Genomic DNA, 26,061 nt, shown 5'->3' with positions numbered 1-26,061 from the left:
ATGTGTATTTTGAGGATGCAATCAATTTCCCTTATAAACAGTAAGATTCATCATCACAGTTTCAGAAAATGTTAGAATATGACACATTTTTCAGGATCAACAGATACATTTTAAAACCACTCCTCCCCTTCCCTCCCCTCCACACCCCCATTCCAGTAAGTATTTACTAGCTTATTCTACAAAGCAAAGCTGCTTCATGCAAGCATCCACAAGAAACCAGCACCACCACCTGTTCCTAAAACAGGATAAAAAGGATAGTAAGAAAGCTAGAGGTGACTAACACACTGTACAAGAAGGTGCTCTACAACTACCGGCATGCAGTGACTGTCAAGCAGGTGAACAGAGGCTACAATACCAAAAGGAGCCAAAAGCTCCAAGCAGAAAGCCTAACTCCCTGGTTCATCCCAGCAAGAGCTCCCAGTGTGAATAATGTTTTATCACCAAAAGAACTAAGGATTGTTACAAAAGAAACTCTCAGGAACAAAGTAGCAGTTACAGCTAAGTTCTTCTATAAACAACAAATCTGTATGAACAAGATAAAGTTGTATTTTCATTAAGACTTGTTTGTTCCACTATAAAATTTTCAGTTTAATTTATATATATACATACATACATATATATGTGTGTATTTCAGTAAACATAACTCAAATATAGGGCACCTTTATAATACTAATCCTACAGTCAAGAGATCTGAGCTCTACTTATACAAATTAACAAAAGAGTACAGATCATTTCCAACTTCTACAATCTTCATGTTTATAACTCATTTTGTTTTAACAGGGAGCATGTCATGCTTTTTTTTCTGTCTTTGTTTTGCTCTCTACGGAATATCAATGTTACTACTAAAAACTGAGCCTAGTCTTCCATGTAAGAAAAATACAATCAACGTATTTTAGAAATTTGGAGAAATTCTAACTAACCAGGTCTAAACATGATTCAAACATCTTATAACAGTTCAAACCTCAAATAGTAATGACCCAAAGATCATCATAAAAATCTTCCAAAGTGAAGTTATTAAAGATTGGAGAGTCAATTTATTTAGGTAAATGAAAAACTATTTCATCAGCCATAACGTTTTAGTTCCTATTTGATTAGGGTCTCTATGCTATTCATTTCCTAGAACAATCAGAATAAAGTGTGTGTGTGTGTGTGTGTGTGTTTTCCTCTATCACTCTACTTTTTCTAGACAGGGTCTCACTATGTAACCCTGGATGGCCTGACAGTTGGTATATAGACTAAGGTGGCCTCTGCCACCCAAGAGCTAGGATTAAAGGCATAAGTAACAATGTTTGGCTATATGAGGTCAGTGTGTGTGTGTGTGTGTGTGTGTGTGTGTGTGTGTGTGTGTGTGTGTGTGTGTTGGTTTTGTTTGTTTTTGTTTTTTTAAGACAGAGTTTCTCACTGAAACTGAAACTTAGCTATTTGGTAAATCTGAGTACCCCACAGAGACCACAGGATTCTTCTATCTCTGCCTCTCAGCTTTGAGATTAAGGGCTCATACCAGCATGCTTGGCTTTTTATATGAAGGCTAGAGGTCTAAACTCAGGACCTCAAGCAGCAAGCACTTTACCTACTAAGCCATTATTCCAGAACCCCAAGAATGAAACTTTTTACCCTAAGATATCTATAAATACAATAACACATGTAACATGTTTAACCTAATTTTGGTTCAGAAGATAATATAGTTTATATTTTAAGTCAAATAAGTATAGTAAATCAAACAACTCCAATGTTATAATTTCTGGTTAATACAAATTCACACCATACATAGCCTTCTACTTGGCTGGATTGCTCCAGGATGACACATTTTGTTCATTAAATTACTGACGTCTGGGCTTTGCTGGAGATCAGTTGAGAGTCTTACTTGCATATGCTTGTTTCCTTTAGTGTTTTTAAGACAGGGTTTTACTTTCTAGTCTAGCCTGGCCTTCAACTATGTAAGATTGTGTTGGCATAAACTATGTCAATTCTCATGCCTCAGCCTTCTAAATGCGTGACCAACAAATCTTAATTTTTGTTTTTTGGAGACATGGTCACACAATACAGTTCAAGCTGGCCTCGAATTTGAGATAACGGTGTTCCACCGCACCTAATTAAAATTTATAAAATACATGTATCTTTTCTATAACTGAACATAAAGGAGAGGGTAGCAGCTTTAAAGGCTCCCGTACCCCTAATTTTTAAGTGAATAATCTTTCAGTTAAAGTCTGAATTTATTTAAAAGGTATCTTACTTTATATACCAGGTCAATAAACTGTGACCAGGAAGTAAAACACAGTTCATTGCCTGGTTCTGCATATTTACTAGAAAAATCTTCCCATTTTTATCTTGTTGTCTGTGATTGCTTTTACATGGTAGCGGTCAAGTTAGATGCTGCAAGCAACAGAGATTATGATCTACAAAGTCTACAATATTTATTATCTGTGCCTTTACAAAAGCAAAAATAAAACTAAGGATTCCTACTCTAGACCCTTTAAGGTATAATAATCAACATTTCTATGTCAGTACTAATTTAAATCCTACTTTTGCATGAATCATCACTTGCTATGTACAGTTAAAGTGCCTTTATTTGAGTACTATTAGACTTAGCTTTCGGCTGTGTTCACTGAGGCTTCTCATGTACAAGCCATTAAATGGAAAAAAGCTGTGAAGGTTAGCTTTAGATTAGCAAGGACTACTCAGAGAAGATCTGCTTGCTGTTTTTCTTATTGCTGCAAAAATTACCATTTCGGAGTCACTGTGAGAGGCCTGACCCAGGCTGGATACAGGCCCTAGCTCAGAGTGAGAAGCTTGGTCAAGGGAGAGAAGGGGCTCAATAATGTCATCGTAATCATCTTCCTCTGTATCCCCCTCCCCATCGGGAAAAGTACCTCTAGTCAAGAAATCGGAGCGCGTCCGCGCCATTCGAGCTTTCTTTTTATGGGCCGGTCTGGCAACCTGCTTGACCAAATGATAAAACAAATAACACAACAATGTTTTGTCTTTGTAATTTGGGAGAAGATGCCAATGAAAGAGGGCTCATGAAAGTCTGGAAACTTCCCTCCACCCCAACCATGCCCTGTTCATTAGCAGAAGTAACAGGGACGACCAAAGAGAATCCATACACATTACTGTGAACAACAGATAACGATGGAAGCTAAGTCTGCACTATTCTCCATAGGGAACTAAGTCACCCTTCACTGCCACAGGTCTCACCAAAGTCACCTGAACAAACTGTCCTTTTTTTGTCTTAGTGACTTTTCTTTTTCATACCATTTATATTTTTAGGCACCATTCCTTGCCTAGTACATACCTTCCTAGTTATAAAAGGCTTAGTTTATATAGCTTCTTTCTCTAAATTCACCTGGGAATAAACAGGCAGATATGGTGTTCTACCTACAAGAATAGTAACCTCAAAAATAAGGTACAGCTATCTTAATTAAAAGATAAACAAGATCCAATACTTACCTCTCGTTGGCCCGGCCCTGCAAATTTAGATTTCAAAGCTGGTTCATCTTGTTTGTGAACTTGAGGATTTCCACTGTGTACACTTTAAATAAAATAAACAGGATCACATTTCAATTTCTAGCTGATATTCTATTGAAGTAGTCCTAAAGTATATTAAGAATTTTGTTTTTTGAAACTGTCTCTCTATGTAGCTCTGGCTACACTGGAACTCAACAAGCAGATCAGGCTTCCCTTAGGCTCACAGAAATCTGCCTGCCTCTGTCTATTTAGTGTCAGGATTAAAGGTGTGTGACAACACACCCAGTTGTGAATTATAATTTAACAGAACAGGACAAGTCAAAGAAGCCTACAAAATTCTATAATTCCATATCTTAGTCAATTCCAAAATTGGATTTATTATATTAATCTTCATAGTCTCTTCATCCTCATAGTCTTTAACTGTGCATGTGTGTGTAGTTTTGTATGCAGATGTGTGCTCATGCATGTATATAGGCAGTTGCACATCTGTATGCTATCCTGTGGAAGCCAGAGGACAACACTCGAAGTCCTGCTGTGTTATTATCTGCCTTGTCATCATTAGAAATGATCTCTCACTGAACCCGGATCTTACATTTTTGGCCACACTGACTGGCCAGTATTCTCCAGTAATGTTCATACTTCCTGGTCTCAATGCTTCTGGCCCCCAAAAAGAGGGCTACAGATGTGTGCAGCCACACTCAGCTTTAAAGTGGGTGCTGGAGATCCAAACTCATGTCTTCATGCTTGTGCAACAAATGTTCTTATCCACTGAACTACCTCTCAAGTTTCTAGATTTCTTGTTCTTACATAATCAATACTATATTCAAGAATCTACATGCGGGGCTAGAGAGATGGTTCAGCAGTTAAGAGCACTGACTTCTCTTCCAGGAGACCTGGGTTCACTTCCCAGCACCCACATGGCAGTTCACAATTGTCTATAATTCCAGGATCCAACACCCTCACATAGATATATATGCAGGAAACAACAACGGGCACAAAATAAAAATAAGGTTTTTTTTTTTTTAAAAAAAAAAAAAAGGAATCTACATGCATGGTGAGTTCCTAGAGGCCACTGTGGTGATAATCATTGGGTACATTACACTATGGTAGGCTATGTTTAAGAAAGGCAGCAACAAAACTAGTTAAGAACCAAGGCAAACCAGGCAGTGGTGGCACACGCCTTTAACCCAGCTCTCCTGAGGCAGAGGCAGGTGGATCTCTATAAATTCAAGGACAACCTGACCAATGAAGGAGTTCTAGGATAGCCAGAGCTGTTACATAAAGATATCCTATCTCGAAAAACAAAACAAACAAAAAAGAACCAAAGTGAATTCAATGAGAAAATAAAAATTCCAAACCTCTCACATCCTTAAGATACTTGTTTTAAACAGGCTTTTTATATAATCATTTTATACGATGATAATAAGGATCTTATTTTACTTTGGGATGGTTCCTATTGGTTAGGGGGGAAAAATCACTTCTTAAACTCTTCTAAATTTTCATCCACTACCTTAACTTTAACACTTGAGGCAATGTAGAATAATACTAACAATAGCAGGACATAAATTGTTATTAAGCAAAACAAAGTATTCTACAAACAATACAGACTCTAGAATTAGAGTTGGATTGTGAACACTTAATTTTATCTGAAAAATTCAGGGATAGAACTGCTTTATTAAAATTCTATGTAGAAATAGAGTGTCAGAATCTGAAGAAAATTTGAACAGTAACTAGATTTTCGTGGCACTAATTATTTTGATTAATTAGTATTATGGGTTTTAAAATTCATCCTTAGACTATAAAATCCTTGGGAATCATGACTTAACTACTATCATCAGACTACTTCAAAATAGACAATAACTTATAAAATTAGCTGATAAGCTAGACACTTTTCCATTAGAAATATTTTACTTTCATAAGGGGTTATAAGAAGTTATCTTGGAGCTGGGTGGTGGCAAGCCTTTAATCCCAGCACTGGGAAGGAAGAGGCAGGCAGATCTTTTTGAGTTCAAGGCCAGCCTGGTCTACAAAAGCTAGTTCCAGGACAGGCTCCAAAACTACAGAGAAACCCTGTCTTGAAACCCCCCCCCCTCAAAAAAAAGTTATCTTGGACTGGAGAGATGACTCAGTGAGTACTAGCTGTGTTAAATCTGAAGCTTAATAAGGAAGTATGATGCTCCAGGTTTGATTCCAAGCATTAGAATTAAACAAAACAAAAATAACACCAAAAAAATAATAATAAAAACCCTAAATCAGAAAACAGTTCTTCATGTCTGCCATGAGTTAAAAATTCTTTCCTTGGGGGCTGGAGAGATGGCTCAGAGGTTAAGAGCATTGCCTGCTCTTCCAAAGGTCCTGAGTTCAAATCTCAGCAAGCACATGGTGGCTCACAACCATCTGTAATGGGGTCTGGTGCCCTCTTCTGGCCTGCAGGCATACACACAGACAGAATACTGTATACATAATAAATGAATAAATAAATAAATAAATAAATAAATAAATAAATAAATAAATAAAAATTCTTTCCTTGTGGTTATCATCACTTAAAGGAAACGCCTAAATTATAAAATAAAAAAAAAAACTTCCCACTTAAAATAGATGCCTAAAGCAGACTGACCCTCAGAAACATAAGACAGATTTGGGCAGAGTGGTGCATGGCTTTAGCAGTCCCAGGTGGCAGGCAGATTTCTGTGAGTTTAAGATCAGCCTGGTCCACATAGTGAGTTCCAGGCCAGTGTGGGCTACAGGGTAAGATACTGTTTCAAAAATACAGAAAAACAAAGCAAAACAAAACAAAACTCTAACTGGATAGTGGTGGCACATGCTTTTAATCCCAGCATAAACCCTATAAAGTAGAAGATAGCAGCCAGCAACTGGGGGAAAAGCTGTTTAGTGAGTGAGTTTTAGTACTAAAGATATAAAAGACCTGTTGATAACAACTTTTATACAACTAATATTACTATATAATACACTTAAATTTTATGATAAAAGATATTAATGAAGACCATAAATAGGGCCAATAGCTGTGACAAAACATGTTCTGAAAAGTCTTGAAAATAACCAGATTGAATCACTCCACTTTATAGCTCTACATCGACCAGCACATGCTGAATGCCTGGAACATTGACAAGCACCATATTGCCCTTTACAAATGCTTTTCAATTAATGAGGAAGAATAAAAAGAAATGTGCTATCTACACTCAACGATTCCTACAGATTAGATAGTGTAGCATGCATATAGACAAGAGTGGAACACACAAAAAAAGCGCTTCAACAAACTACCCTAGGAAACTTCCTACTTAACATATAAAATACAAATTTTACTTACAGTGGAATAATCATATTGTCTTTTGGTGTGAAGAAAATGGCTCTTGAATTTCCCCCTCTGGAAGGGTCATCAGGTCTGTGGCCATAAGAGTGAGTTGACCTATAGTGTTCTCTTTCTGTAATGCGATTATTAGAGAGTTTACAGGCAACATGTTGGGTGCCTATTCTTTCTGTCTTGGGTAATTCCCTGGCAGTCTTTGATTGGCATGGGCTTCCTTTTCTTTCAAAGAAGAGAGTGACAGGTCGGTCTTTCGGAGATAAATGAATGGAGGAACTATCTTTTGTGGCAAGAGTTGTATCTCTTTTAGTGACTGCTGATGGGGAACCTAGTACACCAGCTTCTCCCTCACTTAGGGTATTTTGGATATGCAGAGAAGATGGCCTCTCTACTCTTTGTCTTGGCTGATAAAAGGATGGTGCCAAGAGAGATTCCTCAGTGCGTGCCTGTTCAACTGTCTTGAAGGCTTTACGTTCCTTCTCTAAAATATCTGTCTGTTGACGAATCTGTTCCATCATTTCTTTTTCATTCTGCTGCTGTAACAGCTTTTGCCTTTTCTCCTTTTCAGTATTCAGCTTTTCCAACTTCTTAAGCACAGTACACGAAGCATCTGTATTCAAAGGAATCACTTGATCTCCTGAGAACTGACACTTCCTGGCTTCCCTGTTGATATCTAAAGTAATAGCTGTATTCAAAGTGGCTTCTCTTTCCAGCAGTTTGTTTCTTTGGATACTTGTGTCTTGTTGGGAACTTGTTTTTAGAGGTTCTTGATGGGGAATATAAAAAAATGTAGGTAGACTACTTGAAACAAAAGAGTCTCTCAGTTGGGGTTTACAGGTGATAGGTTCAGAACAACAGACCAGCTTTTCCTTAGCAGTCCCATTCTTCAAATGCTCTGAGTCACAAGATGCTCCTTTTCTAGTCAATGTAGAGCTAGTCTCCCTTGAGGCACTGAGGACATTGTCTTGTGAATGGAATTTTGGATTAGGAGATATATTGGGTGATGAAATCTTCAATTCTCCCTCATCTAAAATGAGGGACTCTGGTTTGCTCTGTTGGCTCTCCTCACAAGTCAGAAGTTCTAAGCTTCCTTGTGAACTCTCACTATCAGGTGTACCCTGTGGAGACTGCAGACCTTCAGGCGCCAGTTCTGAAGACCATCTACGTTCCTCTGAAGGAGACACCCCACCAAGAGAACGAACTTTCAGCAATTCTAAGCTAAATATAGCTTGCTCTAATTCTCTCATTCTCCGACTTTCTCTTTTGGCTCTACCTACTTTTTTCTGATGGAGATCCTCCAAGGACTTGGGTCTCTGTCTTACAATCACTTCTTCCTGCAAGTCTGTACCACTTCGGCTTCTGCCTCTCTCATGCTGCTTGTCTGGAGACTCCTTTGAGAAATCCATGGAACTTTCACGGCTAATTCGATTACTCTCTATCACAGATTTACATTCCTCTATGGCTTTCACTCTGTTGTCAAAAGAACAATCCTCCCACTCAGAAGGGTCTGAACCCTGAATTTCTAGAGTTCCACAGGCCTTGATATGCACCAATCCATGCTCTAGTTCTGCTTCTTTCAGCCTTTGCTCTTTTAAAGCTTTATATCTATACAAAAATAGACAAAGTGGATTAGAGAATTTAATTTACTATAATTTTTTAATAGATAGAACCTTGCTATCCTTAATTATGTTCAAAGTTGACCTTAAACTGCAGGCTCAATGTAATCTTCCTGACTTCAGTCCCCTATTTAGCTAGGACTAGAATGTACCACTGTATTCACCTACAAAAACTAACTTGATTATACTAGGTTGAATTATCTTCTTTATACGAGTAATTCCTATCTGGATAGCCTCAACAAAATGTTAACTGAACTAAAGATCCATCAATAGTGTGACTTTAATTTAGTACAACAGAGATCAATGTTCCCAAGGTTAAAAAAAAAGGAGGTGAATATTTCCAAATTTATAAGATTAAACCATATGTCCAAGTTTTTATTTTTTCCTAGCAGTTATAACCACAAGTTATGGAGGTTTCCAACTTGACTTAATTCAATGAACATTTATTTAACTTCTGCTATAGCCCAGACATTGCAGGTAAAAACTGGTAGAAATTTATCACAGTCTAGTGATTAAAAAAAAATAGGTAATAACTAAAGTATTAAAGCAAAGGTTTAAATAAAGGACCTATAAAAACAGAAGAATCAACTGCTTCATTAACATAGATTACCTTTGTCTTGCTCTGAATCCTCTATATGTTGACTGTAAAAGGATAATTTTGTTCCTTTGTTCATTGTACTTCTTACTTTGTCTGTAGCTCCTCCACCTTGCCTGTATACAGGTAGCAGCCCTGTGTCGGCATCTACATAGTTCCCTCCATCTTTGCTGGATAATGACAGCTGCAGCTCGTAACTCCAAGTATCGCTGTCTCTCTAAGTGAGCACGCCAGGAAGCTTGGAGAAGGGATGCTGCACTAGCCATAATCAAAGCATCTTTCTTCACAGTCGCATTTCTGACATGCTTCTGACTTAGGTAATTCCTCCAGAAACGCTAAAGGAAATGAGAAAATGTCTGTCAAGTTATCACTCATTTCATAGAATAGGTAAAAAAGGCTAAATTTCTATGTCATTAGCACTTTAAGCATATAAGCAACTAACTTGTTGGTGGTTAATAATAATAATATTATTATAATATTAACTCTTTCTATGCTGCCACTGAGTTGTGTTGATGTTCTGGTCGGTCTGAGTTTGGTCTCACCTGCAAGCTGTTGCTGTGCCCACAAAAGGTACTGCTGCTGCAGGTGTAATGAAAATTGACACTACTTTACAAGAGGTGTTGAAGCTCACCTCTTCTAAGACCACAATGACTTAACAGGTGAATTCACAAAGTTGTCAAAGCCTTAAGCAAGTGTCATGCCCATCTTTGTGGACTTTCACCCAACTATGAGCCTATATATGCCAAGTTGATGGAGGCCCTTTATGCTAAGCACTAAATCAATGCTATTAAAGTTGATGACAAAAAGAAACTAAGAGAGTGGAATGGCCTCTGAGAAAATTCATCAAGGGTAAAAAAATTTCATATAGTAGTGGTTGATGATAAAGTAAAAAACTTCAGGTAAGGCCATTATCCAATAATACTGCAAATGTAAGCTAATAAGTAAAAAATTGGTTTTTTTATAAAAGAAATAAAAAACTTTTTTGCTTATCAAAAACAGCTATTTTAAATTTGAGGCCATCCTGATCTACAGAGCGAGTTCTAGAACTGGCTTTAAAACTACTTAGAGAAACCCTGTCTTGATAACAGCCCCACCACAGCTATTTTAAATAATATAACCTAGCTGAGGTTAATTATACAATTTAAATTTTTTAGATGTTTTCAGGTTCTATAGATTAATTAGTTCTATTTTCTCATTCATTCATTTATCCATTCATTTATTTTTGACAGGGTCTCTCTATTGTAGCTCTGACTGTTCTGGAATTCTACGTAGACAAGCTGGCAGGCTGGCCTTTAAATCCCAAGGTGTTACCTGCTGTTTCAAGGTAATCTATTGGGTGTCACACGCATTTAAGAAATGATTATAATTCATTCTTGTCTCTGAAGTTTCATTATTATTTCAATGCTTCACAGTAAAATGGTTCTGGTTACTAAATGAGGCCAAACTCACTCTTACACAAAGAATCCTAGTCTCATCCCACCTGAATAATAACAGACGCCTGTCTCAAATGGAGGAAGTGTTGCCTAGAGAGCAAGACCCTAAACCACCGCTGCAATAGTACAATTCTGCGAAGCACTTCCTGGTGAAGCAGATCTTGTAAGTGCTGTCGTTCATGTTCCTTTAGGAAAACCTTTGAGAAGGAAGAAAAACAAAGGATAAAGCTTAAGAAGAAATGAACACTATTCATGAATTATTGTTTCTGAGGTAAGCTACTCTTTCAAAAAAAGACACATATAATGGCAGACATGCAAATAAAGTACTGATAAATAGTTCTATCACACTGGGCCGTGGTGGTGCAGGTCTTTAATCATAGCACTAGAAAGGCAGAGACAAGCAGATCTCTGAGTTCAAGGCCAGCCTGGTTGACAAGCACTAGTTGCAGGACAGCTAGGACTACACAGAGAACCCCTGTCTCAGAAAACCAAAAATAGTTCTATCACCTGAACTAAAGTAATCATTTTCAAACTGAAAAAAGATACGAGTACATGAGAGAGGAGATGGAGAAAGTTAGAAAATGTACCAGATTTCATTGTCAAACACCCCGCTACATTGCTGCTTCTCATCCGGAAAAGTCACTGCTGTAAAAGATCAGTACTCCACTAGTCAACACGTCACAATTTTTTAAAATTTTGGAATGGGGAAAAACTAATAACCGCTGATCTTAAAAAGTGAGTACAACCTGAAGGAACCAACAGTAACCATCTATTTGACATCTAAAGTGCACTAAAAGCTTCTTCATTCCCAGAGTCAAAAGTAAGTATAAAATAGACATATCTCTTTGAAATAGAACTTATGGTTTATCTTTAGGAGTGGGCAGATATATCAAGAGTTAAAGATTAAACTACTATGGGATGGAGACAAAAGATCTTACCTGAGGAATAAAAGGATTGGAAAAACTAAAAGTTTCTAACTAGTTAGAAAAACTAAAGCACATGAGACAACTGAATAACTGAATTAGTCTTCAAAAAGTACTGTTAAATATTATGAAGCTACAATATGGAAGTGGATTTTGTTTGTCTTGTATTTTGTGACAGATGCTCATGTAGCCCAGGTTGGCCTTAAACTTCTATGTAGCTGAAAACAATCTTGAATGAGTGAGTCTTCTGGCACTGCTTTCTAGTGCTGGGACTACAGGTATGTAGTACTATTTCCAAGACAATATGGAGGGTCAGACAGTGTGCGTGAGGAAGATAATATAAACTTAATGAGGAGTCTATTGGGAAAATACCTGACATGAAGTCAATAAAAAGAAAGTGACACATTTAAATGACACAGAGGAAAAGAGCTATGGATCAGAAACAAAATGGAATCAGGAATGGAGAAATGGGCTGAGATACGAAATCATCTTTTTTTTTTCCTGTTTTTTGAGACAGGGTTTCTCTATGTAGTCTTGGCTGTCCTGGAACTTGCTCTGTAGACCAAGCTAGCCTACAGAGAGTTCCTAGGAGGAACAAAATGAAGGAATATAAATAATAGGTAACAAATAGCTGAACAGGGCAGTAGAAAAATCTGGATGATGTTACTGTAGACAAGCTAAGTTGGTCATTACAATAGAATATCTTATTCAGAGATGGTTTGAATTACAGCTGAAGTTGTAATTAGAAATAGAACATCGACCAGGAATTCTATGATTAGTACCGATTACAACATTTTATTTTAGGTTGTGGGGGTGGGTAGGTCAGGTAACAATTGTAGAAGTCAGTTCTCTTCTACCTACCACATGGATTGAGATTAAACTCAGGTCATCAGACATGATGGCAAGCACCTTTACTACTAAGTCATTAAAAAAGAAAAGGCCCTATGGTCAGATACGAGGGTTAAGAGGGTTGCTGGGTAAAAGTGCTTGGTATGTAAGCATAAGAACCTGAGTTTTGTCTTACAAACCTAAGACAAAAGGACAACAAACTCTTGAAAACTGTCTTGCATGGGTGCACTAGCATTCATACATTGCTCATATACAAATACAATAACAAGAATAATAATAAAAATAATAAAATTTTGGGGCCAACGAGATAGTATAGTGGGTAAAGGTACTTATCACTAAGCCTGACAACTTAAGACTCATCGCTGGGATCCACATGGTAAAGGGAGAGAATCAAGTTCACAAGTTTTCCTCTGACCGCCACACTCATGCCATGGCACATCTGTGCCCATACACATACATATACATACAAATAAATAAAAGCATAAATTTAAAGCCACCTAGCTTAATCAATTTGCTTGTAATATTTGATACATACTATCTTTTCGTAAAACTCATGACAAAGAAGGTATTATGAAAATATAAAATGCACTCAATTTTGACTAAGGCTCTATATACTTACCATCGTTTTTCCAACTTGGTAATTATCAGGATTAATATTTATTTTCCTGAAGAAATCTTGAATGTTAAATTTAGAAGGGATAATATTTCGGGGAAGAAGTACATGAAAGTGACTCACAAAATCCTAAAAAGTGAAAAGAAAATGATTATCAAACCACAAAAGAACTAGATGAATTTTAAACCCTAAACTAACAATAAGGGGTTTCTCAGTCTTTTAATAAATAAATAAAAAAAAGTTTTTAAAGCAAGGCAGTGGAAGAGGGCAGGGGCTACATGAGTGAAGGTACTCTAGGGCATGCTTCCCCCAACTTTTTTTCTTTGTTTTTCAAGACAGGGTTTCTCTGTAGCATTTGAGCCTGTCCTGGAACTAGCTCTGTAGACCAGGTTGGCCTCGAACTCACAGAGATCCACCTGCCTCTGCCTCCTGAGTGCTGGGATTAAAGGCGTGTGCTAGCACTGCCCCGCCTTTCTCATTCTTTTAAAAGTGGAAGGTAGCAAACTGGCAGGGGTAGAAAAATGAGAATGGGTATGAGAGTTACGAGAATTTATTATATACATGTATGAAATGGTCAAAGAAAAAACTTATTAATAAAAAGTAGGATGAAACAAAAAAAACTATTTGTTACTTTATTATAAATAGGAGATGCAGAAGACATGGCTCAGCACTGAAAGCTCTTCCAAAGGTTTAGGCTAAATTCCAAGTGTCCAAATGCCTGCTAACAGCCATCTGTAACTCATTCAGGAGAATACAATACCTGCTTTAGGCCTCCAAAGACACTGTACTCACATGGCACATAGACATACATGCAGGTAAAACAATCATAAACATAAAATAAAAATGAAAGTATCTCTTAAAAATAGTTTCAAAACATAGTAAGAGGAAAGATACTGAGTCTGAAACATGTTATCAAATGAAAACTGAATTTAGAGAAAGAAAAAGAAAGAAAAAGAAAGAAGGAAAGAAAGAAAGAAAGAAAGAAAGAAAGAAAGAAAGAAAGAAAGAAAGAAAAAGAATTTAATTATTCTTTTTGAGAAAGCCATACCAAAGACCAAATAAAAATCATTTAGCAAGAACCTGAAATCCAGCAAGGAGGGAAAGGAAATAAAGCAGCTTTTGGAACATACAAATGAGAATCAGGTTTTCTCTTTACATACAACAAAACTGCTTAGTTCCTGAAAGTTTCCAATATAATTTTTACAAACATAGCAGTATATCTGATAATGATTGCTGAGTAACATTCTAGAAGTCTTCTATGTAAGAAGTCTTTCTAAGAAAATTTATGGAAAAACCAATTGGAACCTTTTTATCTGACAAGATCATTCTGATTGAATTATTTCAATTACTGGAAAAAAAAATCAGTGTGGAAATTGCTAAACTATAGTCAAACTTAGCATCAGCAAATACTTTTTTCTTTTTTTGGACAGGGTTTTGGAGCCTGTCCTGGACTAGCTCCTGTAGACCAGGCTGGCCTTGAACTCACAGAGAGTCACTTGCCTCTGCTTCCCAAGTGTATCACCTGGTTTAGCAAACATTTTTATCAAATGAGAATAGACAAATAGGAATAGTCACATACTGTATCACAGCATACTCAACAAGACTGCTGCACTTCCAAAAAAATGAGTATTCTCTTAACGCTTTTTCAACTTTGTTTAAAAATGGTAAAATTAAAAAATGAGCCAGGCATGGTGGCTCACACCTTTAATCCCAGCACTCATATGGCAGAAGCAGGTGAATCTCCGAGAGAGCGTGGTCTACAAAACAAGTTTCAGAACAGCCAGGGCTGTTACACAGGTATATAATAAGTAAAATATGTAGAAATAATTTGTTTGATTAATATTTTGTGTTTTTGCAAATAAAGCTTACCTGAAGATCAAAGTATAGAGTTAAGCCACTAGAGGCCAAGGAGTGGTGGTACACACTTTTAATCCCAGAATTTGAGACAGAGGAAGACGGATCTCTGTGAGTTCAAGGCCACCCTGGGCTATACTAGACTGATCCAATCTCAAAGAGCCAGGTGATGTTGACTTACACCTTTGATCCCAGTACATGGGAGTCACATGCCTTTAATCCCAGCATTAAAGGGGTTGGAGACAGGAAGGGATATTGTTGAGTGGAGAGAGAACTATAAAGTGGGAGGAGACAAGAACTCAGTGCAGTCTGAGGTTTGTGGCAACAGATACGGTCTGAGGATACAGTCTAAGGAGGCAGTTTGAGGTCAAGATTGCTCTTTTGGTCTGAGGATTTGGTAGAGGTAACAGGTCTCTCTAGTGGCTGGCTGCACTGCCTCTCTGATCTCTCAGTTTTCACCCTCTAATATCTGACTGGATTTTTTATTAAGAACAATTGGGGGTTGGAGAGATGGCTCAGTGGTTAAGAACACTGATTGCTCTTCCAGAGGACCCGGGTTCAATTCCAGCACCCACAAGGCAGCTCACAACTGTCTGTAACTATAGTTCTAGGAGCCTGACCCCCATGGCAAAACACCAATGCATATAAAATTTAAAAAAAAAAAAAAAACCTTGTCTTAAAAAAAAGAACAATTGGAATTTGTGGTACAAATTCACTTGATATGAATATACATCATATATTTAAATATAAAGTATATAACCTGGAAAGAATACTTGGAGCTATATCCTGATTGACGAATTCGAACTGTCTCCAGCATTCCAGTGTACCGAAGCTGTCTTAGTACCAAAGCATCATTGAATCTTAAGGGCAGCTAAAACAAAGAAAGAAAAAGGTTAATAGATCTCCAAATTCGGATTTGTCTTAAAAGTACAGCTGACTTTTGAGTATCCAACTGACAAACATATCTACACATTATCTTTCAATAAACTATAAATAAGGGCACTAAGATAGAAAAGATTAAGGGTAAAAATTTCTAACCACGAAAATGCTAAATAATATCTAAACAGAAGAGGTTAACTAGTATTAATAGTAATACAATTTTCAGAGAAAAAAAATCTTTTTTCTTCTAATGGAATTTCAAGGGCTGCTAATACTTATCCCGGAGATTCTAGTACATGTTGAATCAAATCCACAAACACCTTACAGATGGGTAATATGAAAATTAAAAGACTAGCTATAAGTAATATTTATGAAATATAAATTTCCATATAAAAACTATGCAAAATTCCTCTCTATTCCCTTTTAATGTAATTCGAGCTTTGTTATGAAGTAACCTGAGTGATGTGCTGTCTTATACAGAATACTTTTACCTTTTCTGCATTGGAGCGAATACATTTTACAAAATATGGTTCTGCTTGATCAAGTGTCTCCATCAGCTTGCTTAAGGAGGCCTGCAATAAAAGTAGTGTCATTAGTATGCTTTTACTTAGAAGCTGACAAGTGACTTATAAATATAAACAAGTGTGGCAAAATATGGAAACAACCTTCTATACATACAGGGTTTGTTTCTAAAAAGGAAACTGTATACATTCCCATTCTGGTTAAATCAAGAATTTGCTGAGGATAAGGAATGCACTTTAAACTTAATCTTAAAGCTGAGGCCCTGGCAATATTCATTATTGCAGATGCATCTTAGAATACTCTTTAGAGAATGATTTTTCACTATTTACATTTCATTAAATAACAATATTCAAATGTATTTTTTTATAAAAAAAAAACAAAAGCAAGGTAGTCTTGCTTTTTTTTCCTTTTCTTTTTTCCTGTTTGTTTTGAGATAGGACCTTTATATTTGTTCAAGGCTGGCCTATAACAAGCTGTGAAGCTCAGGCTGACCTTAACTTGTGATGTTCCTATGTCAGCCTTCTGAGTACTGTGATTACAAACATATGTCACCATGCCCTGCATTGATATTCTTACATTCTTGTCAGTTTTAGAAATCACTCAGAAAAGAACTACTACCTTAAATGAATTTTAATGTTTGTAAACTGTGTAGTGATATTCTCTCTTCTATACTTAGTTTTATATATATCCCAATTAGTCTGCATAGAGGAGTATCAGTTTTTTTTTTATGCTCAAAGAACCAGAGCTTTTGTTTTAATTAATCTCCTTCTCCTTCAATAGTCTTCAGGTCTTTTTAAGATTTTTTTAAAGGTGTGTGTGTGTGTGTGTGTGTGTGTGTGTGTGTGTGTGTGTGTGTGTACTAGAGTCCTGAGGCCCACAAAGGCCTGAAGCATCAGATTCTCTGGAGGTGAAACACCCTTTATATTGGTGCTGGCAACCCAACTAAAATCCTCTGCAAGCACATTTGCACTTTAAACCTTCTTTCCAGACCCTCTTGTTTATAGCTTCACAGACTTCTATTTATCTTTGTAATTTTCCTTCTTTCTTTTTGCTTAGGATTAAATGTATCCTTCACTTTCTATTTTATTAAAGAAAAACCTCTGATTCTTGGATATACAACCTAACTCCTTTTCTAATAAAAGTACTCTCAATTTATGCCATCATAGGCAATGAATCACATCACATCAATGATCTTCAGCTTACTTTGATCCTTCTACAACAACCTTTAAGAAACAGACTGTATTTATCATGAGTAGAAAATGTAATAACCTGAAACTGGGCACTGATACTGGGAGGTTTCTTCTTCTTGTGCAGATGAAGAAGGGATTTGGTAATCCGATCCTGTAGGGTGAGTCTTGTCAGATGCTTCAAAGAATTTACCTCCAGCAAGTGCTAAAGAGAAGGGGGAATCTGTATATATAATATATATACATACACACATACTTATATGATAAAATATCATCAGCCACTTTTCATTATTTCCAGTTGTGAGAAATATTTTATTCTACCAAAGGTGGTTAGTCTGACAAGGGCTCTCCCCCTTTCCCTCTGTGTCAATAAGCCAATCATGTCAGAGTGTGAAGCCCTGTACCCTTCAATAGGATGAGACACCACCTACATGAGGTCTAAAAGATAAAGCCATTTTGGCAAAATTAGTTACTAGCTAGATTTGGTTTCTGGCATACCCTTTTTGCAAAAAAGAGCAATCACCTTGAAGACTTACTCTTGTAGAATATTATTTTAACCCTGTATAGATGTGTTACATTTGTTTTCGCTGCAGTACATTAACTGTATAAAAGTGTGTTACTTTTGTTGATGCTGCATTTGTTTAATTATGTAAAGTGTTGTATTTGTTTCACCTTGATTGCCTAAGGACGTTGACTGATCTAATAAAGAGTTGAATGGCCAATAGCTAGGCAGGAAAAATAGATGGGGCTGGCAGGGAGAGAAAATTAATAGGAGAAGGAATTTAGGCTCAAGGGAGGAAGGGAAAGAAAGAGGAGGAGGAGACAACGAGGGTGACACCTGGAGCAAGAAGCTAAGCAGTCACCAGGAGCAGCAAAAGTAAGATATACAGAAATAAAAGTAAAAAGCCCTGAGGAAAATGGTAGATGAAGACAAAAAGGTTAATTTAAGTTAAAGGAGCTAGCCAGAAAAGAGCTAAGCTAAGGCCAACCATTCAAAACTAGACTCTGTATCATGATTTGGGGGAGCTGGTTGGTGGCCCCAAATAAAAAGTGTGGTACAGTTTTGCTTTCACTTTGATCATGTGTTCCTTTGTGCAACACTGTGAGCATTCATTTCCAATACTAGGTATGCAAACATTTCATGAATGATAAGATTAAATGAAAAATGCGAGTTAACCATTCTACTCCCTTCTTCCTCCAAAAGCTACAAAACCAAAAATTAGACTATATTTCACAAACTAAAGCATCTATAGTTCTGGAAGTGGCTTAAATTTGCCAGTCAAATACTGTATGAAACTGGAAAAGTACAACTGAGGCAGAGGCTCTGGCTACTAGTTCTATTCTTTTGGCAAAATGCACACAAAGGCATTTTCCGCTTTCTCTATTACCAATCTCTGAGTGTTCAGAGGTAAAGTACAAGACATCTGTGTTCTCACAATTACTACAGAGTAAATGCAGTTTATCTTTGTGATCCCCTCATTATACAATACATAGAAGTACCCATAAGCAGTTGGGTGCACTAGCATCTTCTTCTTACTGGTTACAACTGGGGCTCACTCTGCAGTGATGTTTTTTACTACTCTTGATTTTTTAGGCTTTAAATAGTCATGTGTCTTAACTAGTTACATTCTTTTTACTTTAAAAAACATCTCCACTAATTACCTTTTTGCATACTTATTTTAGAAATTTTAAAAATAATTACTCAATTCTCTCCAGTTGAAACCTGACATATAATGTGACTAAATTCAATGAAACCTCAGCACTACGAAAGAAATGAGAGATACATCTTTCCCTGGAGCTCCAGGCATACATTAAGCACTGTTAAAAATCATTCTAGTAGTAAGGTTTTAAAGTTTTTATTGCAAGCACTCCTGCTGTTCTTTTCATCTAAATAAGTATTGGCATTGGGAGAAGGGGCAATCTGACTCCTTGATTAGCAGCTGTTGGACTCTCTTTGATGCCCTGGAAGCCTTAAGCAAAAGAATAACCAGTGCCACTATGGCCCTGTTTTGAGCATTGCAAGGACAATCAGGCAAAATCAGATAGTGACTGGAGCTGACTACTCCAGCTCCTGGAAGCTTAGCCTAGCTAGGGGCTATTTTAAACAACTTGTACCAGAGACTGTTAGCTACAGTAAATTTCAATGAATTGTAGAAGACCTTGCAACATTTAAACCTAATCCAGAGAGGGATCAATTGCTCCAAGGGAACAGCAGTTAAATTGTTCTAACTGATGGGAAAGATGAAAAGTGTCAACTGGTGCACATAAACTTTTCTTTGTAAGGGTGGTGTGCTGTGATTGGTACACAAAGTGCACCTTGGTTGGCCCAGCACACCTCTTATTATAGGAAAGCTGCCCAGGTGCTGTGAGACAAAATCTAATGCTGCCTCAACTAATGCTGAAATGCTGAACCCAATAAAACCCATCTCTCAAGTTCACTTTCCTTATGTACTCTTAGTAGTGTAGACTGAGCTGTTTTTATCTAATGAAGCAGCAGCAGAAAGAAGCATAGTGACAGCATCTGTCTCGGGTCCAACAGCAAAAGTAGCAAAGGTAGCTGACCGCTTAACTTTTTAAAAATACACCGAAAGGCCGGGCAGTGGTGGCGCACGCCTTTAATCCCAGCACTCGGGAGGCAGAGGCAGGCGGATCTCTGTGAGTTCGAGACCAGCCTGGTTTACAAGAGCTAGTTCCAGGACAGTCTCCAAAGCCACAGAGAAACCCTGTCTCGAAAAACCAAAAAAAAAAAAAAAAAAAAAATTGATAGAGGAGGAACACAGTAAAATCATTTGAGGTGTGAAAAATAAGAGAAAAAGAGGATATCAAAACAGAAATATACAATAGGGCATTTGATGGTTTGAATGATAACGCCCCCATAGGCTCATGTTTGAATGCTTGGTCCCCAGTTGGCAGAATTGTTTGTGAAGGACTCAGGTGTAACCATGTTGGAGGAGGTATGTCACTAGGGGTAGGTTTTGAGGTTAAGAAAGCCTCATTCTCAGTTAGCTCTCACTGCATCATGGCTGTGAACAAGATGTGATGCCTGCTGCCATGCTCCATGACTCTACCCCTCTGGAAATGTAATCCTCAATGAACTCTTTCTTCTATATATTGCACTAGCTATGGTGTCTTAACAAAGCATCAGAAAAGTAACTAAGACAGAGCAATGCAAAATCATTACAAGAATATAGCTCCACAGAATAGTTTAAGAAAGGATATTAAAGTAGAAGTGACCATTTTGAGTTATGGGATAAAATAAAGCCTAAGAGGAAAACCCCCAAAAGGACTATTATTATAGTTATTATCTTGCAGATGGATTGAACTGTAACCTACTCAGATAGTCCCATTTCAGGTAGATACTTCTGTGCATAAAACTAACCTGTTATCTAAAAGAAACACGTCATCTCAGATCTGGATGCATACAAACTAAATGCTAATTTCCACTATGGCTATAAATTACATATCCTTTATCCCATCCCTCAATTCACTGAGTAGGCACTTAGACAAGATACCAAGATACAGAAATAACCTATTTTAAACACTTAACATTGTAATGCTGGCTTCAGCTCTTGTAGACATGTAACCAGGAAGAACCAGAAGAGATCAGTGATGTTAAGCATTTGGAAAATATGTATCTATTGGCCATTTGCATGCCTCCTTTGGAGAAACATCTCTCTGGGGACTTTTTAATTGAGTAATATTCCTATTACTTGTCTGTACATATTATGGCTATAAACCCTTGATTAGACATATGGTTATGTAGCTTTTTAGTTTTATATAATACTATTTGTCTATTTTTTGCTTGCCTCCTGTGTATTTTGAAATATCTAAGAAATCACTACACCCACACAAGTGTCATAGAGCTTTTATACAATGTATTTAATTCATTAACGTACATTAGGTATTTTGTATCTGAGGTGAGATTATAGTCCAGTTTCATTCTTTTACATCCAATTGTTAAAACGCTTTTTATTGAAGAGACTGTTCTTTATCCAGTGTGTTCTTGATAAGCTTTGTCAAAAATCATCATAAATATGTAGGTTTTTCCCTAGGTTCATTATAGTTTCCCACTGTTGGTTGTGCCCTTTTTTAAACTTCTAATATTTTATAGACGGGATAATGATGTGTGTAGGTGCATGTCTGTGTTCAAGTGTACACATTGTGGCGGTCAGAGGACAGCCTTGGATGTTGGCCTTCAACTTTCATCTAGTCTGAAACAGTTCCTTGTTGCACTACTACACATGCCAGAAAGTCCATGAGCTTATGGGGACTCTGTCTCCATTTCCCATCTTGCTGTACAAACATTAGAAACAAAGATGCATGCTACTTACTGTATGTAGTATTATGTGGGTTCTTGGGATTTAAACTCAGGGCCTCAAGCTTATGCAGGAAGTACTTTTTCTCACGGAGTTACCTTTTTTGTAAATGGAATTTAATACTATTTTGATTGCTACAACTCTTTTAAAACATGGATAGGCCGGGCGGTGGTGGCGCACGCCTTTAATCCCAGCACTCGGGAGGCAGAGGCAGGCGGATCTCTGTGAGTTCGAGACCAGCCTGGTCTATAAGAGCTAGCTCCAGGACAGGCTCTAAAGCTGCAGAGAAACCCTGTATCGAAAAACCAAAAAAAAAAAAAATAAATAAATAAAAAAAATAAAAAAAAAAAAGAAAAAATGGATAGCACAACATATCAAGCTTCATTCTTTTTGTTCAAGACTGCTTTGACTTTGTGCATTTCTGTCAGGATTATTTTTTTCACATCTGTATAAAGTGATAATAGGGACTGTATCCCATATATAAATCTATCAGTGGCATTAGGTGCTAGAAATTATCTTAATAATAATTTTTCTAAGCCATGAATTGGAAAGCTCACTTCCATTTATTGTGCTGTATATGGTTTCCTGTATATAGCTCTTTTACTTCTATGGTTCAACTTATAATAAGCATTCTATGTTTTATGGTGCTGTTATAAACAGAATTGTTTTGTAATTTTTTTCAGGTCTAGTCAGTTTATTAAAACATGATTTTTACATTGCATTCGTCCTCTCAAACTTTACTGAATTCACTTATTATATCTAACAGTGCTTAGAGTGTAGTGATATTTTGTGTTTTAACAAATAAAGCTTGCATGAAGGATACAGCGCTAAGTCACTAGAGGCCAGGGAATAGTGGCACACACCTTTAATCCCAGGACTCAAGAAACAGAGGCAGACAAATCTGAGTTCAAAACCACCCTGGGCTACATGAAATTGATCCAATCTAAAGGAGAAACAGAGCTCACATAAAAGTGATCCCACCACTTGGGATAACATATCTTTAATTCCAGCACTGGGAGTTAGAGACAGGAAGGGGGAAGGCTGGACAGAGAGAGGAATATATGGCAGGAGGAGACAAGAGTTCAGTGCAGACTGATGTTTGGTGGAGACAGCTGCACTATGACAGCCTGAAGGCAGGATTGCCCCTTTGATCTAAACAATAGTGAAGATAAAAGGTCTCTCTAATGGCTGGCCACACTGCTTCTCTGATCCTTCAGCTTTCACCCCCTAATATCTGACTCTGACTCTGGGTTTTATTTATTAAGACAAACTAGAATTTGTGCTAGAAGGATCTTTAAGGATTGCTGTAAGAACATGTCACAAGATGCAGAAGTTATTTCACTGCTTTCTTTCTAAGGTGGGTGACTTTTGTTTCTTCTTATTGCTTAATTTCTCTGGTTAATACTTGTTATTTTAATAGAACTGGTATGAGAAGGCACCCGTGTTATAGCCCTACAGTTCTTACCCCACTCAGTAAGAACTGATTTAGCTACAAAATACGTAGCCTTTAGAGTGTTAAAATGTAGGGATGGAGACTTTTTGGTTTGTTTGTTTGGTGGGTTGTTTTTTGTTTGTTTGTTTGTTTGTTTTTTCAATACAGGGTTTCTCTGTAGTTTTGGAGCCTGTCTTGGAACTAGCTCTTGTTCCAGAACTCACAGAGATCTGCCCGCCTCTGCCTCCCAAGTGCTGGGATTAAAGGTGTGCGCCACCACTGCCCGGCTGGGATGGAGACTTTTATCAAATAGTTTTTCTTCATTTACTGCTCATAAGTTCCATTCACTGAGCTACAAATCACACTTGATCAAGGTGTACAGTCATTTAGCTATGCTAATGGATCCAGTTTGCAGGAGGGAGGGAAAGGGAGAGAGGGAGGGAGGGGGAAGGGGAGAGGGAGAGAGAGAGAGAGAGAGAGAGAGAGAGAGAGAGAGAGAGAGAGAGAGAGAGAGAGAGAGAGAGTATGCCACGTGTGTAAGTGCTAATGGTAGAGGCCAGAAGAGGGTATCAAATCCCTGAAGCTAGAGTTACAAACGGTTGTGAGTAGCTAGATGTGGTTGCTGGCAACTGCATTTGAGTCCTCTGAAAGAGCAGGAAGCAATTAAACCTACAAAGCCAAGATTCCAACCCAACCATTCAGTTCTATATTTTATGTTTTCATGTTACTAATTAGCACTATTTATATTCCACTTGAAAAACTGATTGTAGTATTTTTTTATAGAGCACATGTAGCATGTACTAGAGTCTCTCAAATTTTTGTATGAAAAAAATGTATCTCTATTTTTGAAAGGCAGGACTGCTAAGCACAGAGGTTATGGGACCTATATATATATATATATATATATATATATATATATATATACACACACACACACACACACACACAAGACTCAGCTTTTAAAATATTATCTTTAAAGTTTTGATTAGACTATTTCTTGGTATAGATTTCTCCAGATTTATATTATTTAATACCTTGGCCCTGACTTATTTCTTTCCCTAAACTTGGGAACTTTTCTGCCATTATTTCCTTAAAATGTTTTCTGTCCCTTTCTTTCTGTCTTCAGACACACCAATAATGTACAGAGCTTTCATTTGATGGTGTCCCTTAAGTCCCTCAGGCCATATTCAGTATTTGTCACTTCTTCTCCTTGATCTAGTTTGCTACAGAATGCCTAAACTTCTGTTCAGACTTGTTTTGGAAAGAAAAATCCAATAAAAAGTAGGTTCTTTGAATGACTACCTAAAGCCCTTCCCCGTGGTCTACAGCAGTGGTTCTCAACTTTCCTAATGCCGGGACCCTTTAATACAGTTCCTCATATTGTGGTAAACCCCCCAACAATAAAATTATGTTGTTACTATTTTGTAACTGTAATTTTGCTGCTATGAATCCTAATGTAAATATGTGATATTCAGGACATTGATATATGACCCTACAGGTTGAGAACTGTAGCCTAGAGAATTGCAGGAATTTGGAATCCATCAACTCCCAGAGGTAGGTAACTGAAAAGGCCCATCCTTTGGGAGGGTGCAGTAGAAGCATGAGATTTAATGTAGAGATGAACTCATTCCAGAGACATTTAGGACCTGACTTAGTCTCAAGAACAAAAAAGGGGAGAGACCCATGAAGTGCAAACTCTTATTAATTCTACAATACATACTAGATCTAAAAACAATCCAGCACCCTCATTACCTTTCTTTATATTAAAAAAATCTGTTTTTAATATAAAAATTTATATGAAATTTGAATGTCGGGTCTGGAGAGATGGCTCAGAGGTTAAGAGCACTGGCTGCTCTTCTAGAGGTCCTTGGTTCAATTCCCAGAAACCACATGGTGGCTCACAGCCATCTGTAATGAGATCTAGTACTCTCTTCTGACCTGTAGGCATACATGTAGACAGAACACTGTATACATAATAAATAAATCTTTAAAAAGAAAAAAAGAAATTCGAATGTCAGTATTCACAAATGAAGTTTTCTCAGCATCTGAACATACTTGTTCAGTTACCTATTATCTAAAGTTGTTATTATTAAAGTTATTATCTATTATCCTTCAACAGCAGACCTAGTACTTAAAACAGACCACTGGCTCACAGAGATTATTCAACTCTTTATAGAAATGCTGTTCAACATTAGTAAGAGATGAGAATTAGAGAATTACATAATCTCTAACTAGACATGTTTCAGAATTCACATTTTTGCTTTAACCTGGCTCACAGAAAATGAAAGATCTTATGTAAACAGTACTTGCATATTTCAGAAGCTTGGAGAAACAGAAGAATGGTGTTTCTCAAAAGTAATTTATTTGCCTGAATTATTAGGCTTGTCTTCCTAGCAGACTTTATTATTTTTAAAATAGATTCAACTAAGAACACACAGTCTCTATTTTGAACATAAATAAAACAAACAATTTCTTAAAAGTTACTCAATGGGAACAAAAAAATTTTTTCCACAGTACTCACCTTTGGAAGAACAGGTTTTGATCTGAAGTTTTTGTTTCGTCTATAAAGATAAAACATTCATTAAAAGAAACTACAGTAGTAATGAGTGATTTTAAGAGCTCTCTCGTACAATTAAATACCTCATTTGGGAAATGTGGGCCCTCTGTACAAAAACGTTATCTGGCTGAATCAAGCAGGTACCATTGAGAAAAGAGTAAGCAAGGACAAGACAAGGAGGAAATACCAGCTTTGTAACTTAGGAATAAGCAGAGTTAAGCCTGAAGGTTAGTGATATGGTGCTGTAATTTCTAAGCTCTAAGCTTCACTTTCTTGTACATAGGCAGGATTCTACTTCCAACACCTACTAAGATTGACTGATTTCTATCATTAAAAGATTTTTAAGATATGCCTAGATTTCATAAATGGTTAAAAATATATATTTCATAAAACAATCTTTCATTTTAGAAATTAAATTTTTTCTATTCATTTTTCCTATTCATCAACAAAAATTAACTTTTATTATGGCTTCAGAAAATGAGCAAATACAGTTCA

General features: G+C 37.0%; 1 protein-coding gene across 5 annotated transcripts in view; it reads right to left on the bottom strand.

Moving 5' to 3' along the window:
* Myo9a (myosin IXA) overlaps nucleotides 1–26,061 on the bottom strand; it is a 188,958-nt gene that overhangs the window by 48,105 nt on the left and 114,792 nt on the right. For 3 of the 5 annotated variants that reach the window (XM_038322373.1, XM_038322376.1, XM_038322377.1), the window contains 10 exons: nucleotides 25,531–25,570; nucleotides 17,344–17,466; nucleotides 16,044–16,124; nucleotides 15,434–15,544; nucleotides 12,826–12,948; nucleotides 10,482–10,631; nucleotides 9,017–9,336; nucleotides 6,794–8,395; nucleotides 3,448–3,529; nucleotides 2,725–2,940 (listed from right to left, as the gene is read on the bottom strand). In XM_038322373.1, coding sequence (XP_038178301.1) covers nucleotides 2,725–2,940; nucleotides 3,448–3,529; nucleotides 6,794–8,395; nucleotides 9,017–9,336; nucleotides 10,482–10,631; nucleotides 12,826–12,948; nucleotides 15,434–15,544; nucleotides 16,044–16,124; nucleotides 17,344–17,466; nucleotides 25,531–25,570 — 2,848 coding nt within the window. The remainder of the gene's footprint in view (nucleotides 1–2,724; nucleotides 2,941–3,447; nucleotides 3,530–6,793; nucleotides 8,396–9,016; nucleotides 9,337–10,481; nucleotides 10,632–12,825; nucleotides 12,949–15,433; nucleotides 15,545–16,043; nucleotides 16,125–17,343; nucleotides 17,467–25,530; nucleotides 25,571–26,061) is intronic. The other 2 variants (XM_038322375.1, XM_038322378.1) reach the window with 2 other exon arrangements.

The sequence above is a fragment of the Arvicola amphibius genome, chromosome 3, assembly GCF_903992535.2.
Source record: "Arvicola amphibius chromosome 3, mArvAmp1.2, whole genome shotgun sequence".
In the NCBI taxonomy this organism is placed as follows: domain Eukaryota; kingdom Metazoa; phylum Chordata; class Mammalia; order Rodentia; family Cricetidae; genus Arvicola; species Arvicola amphibius.
This window is presented reverse-complemented; position numbering and strand designations above follow the sequence as displayed.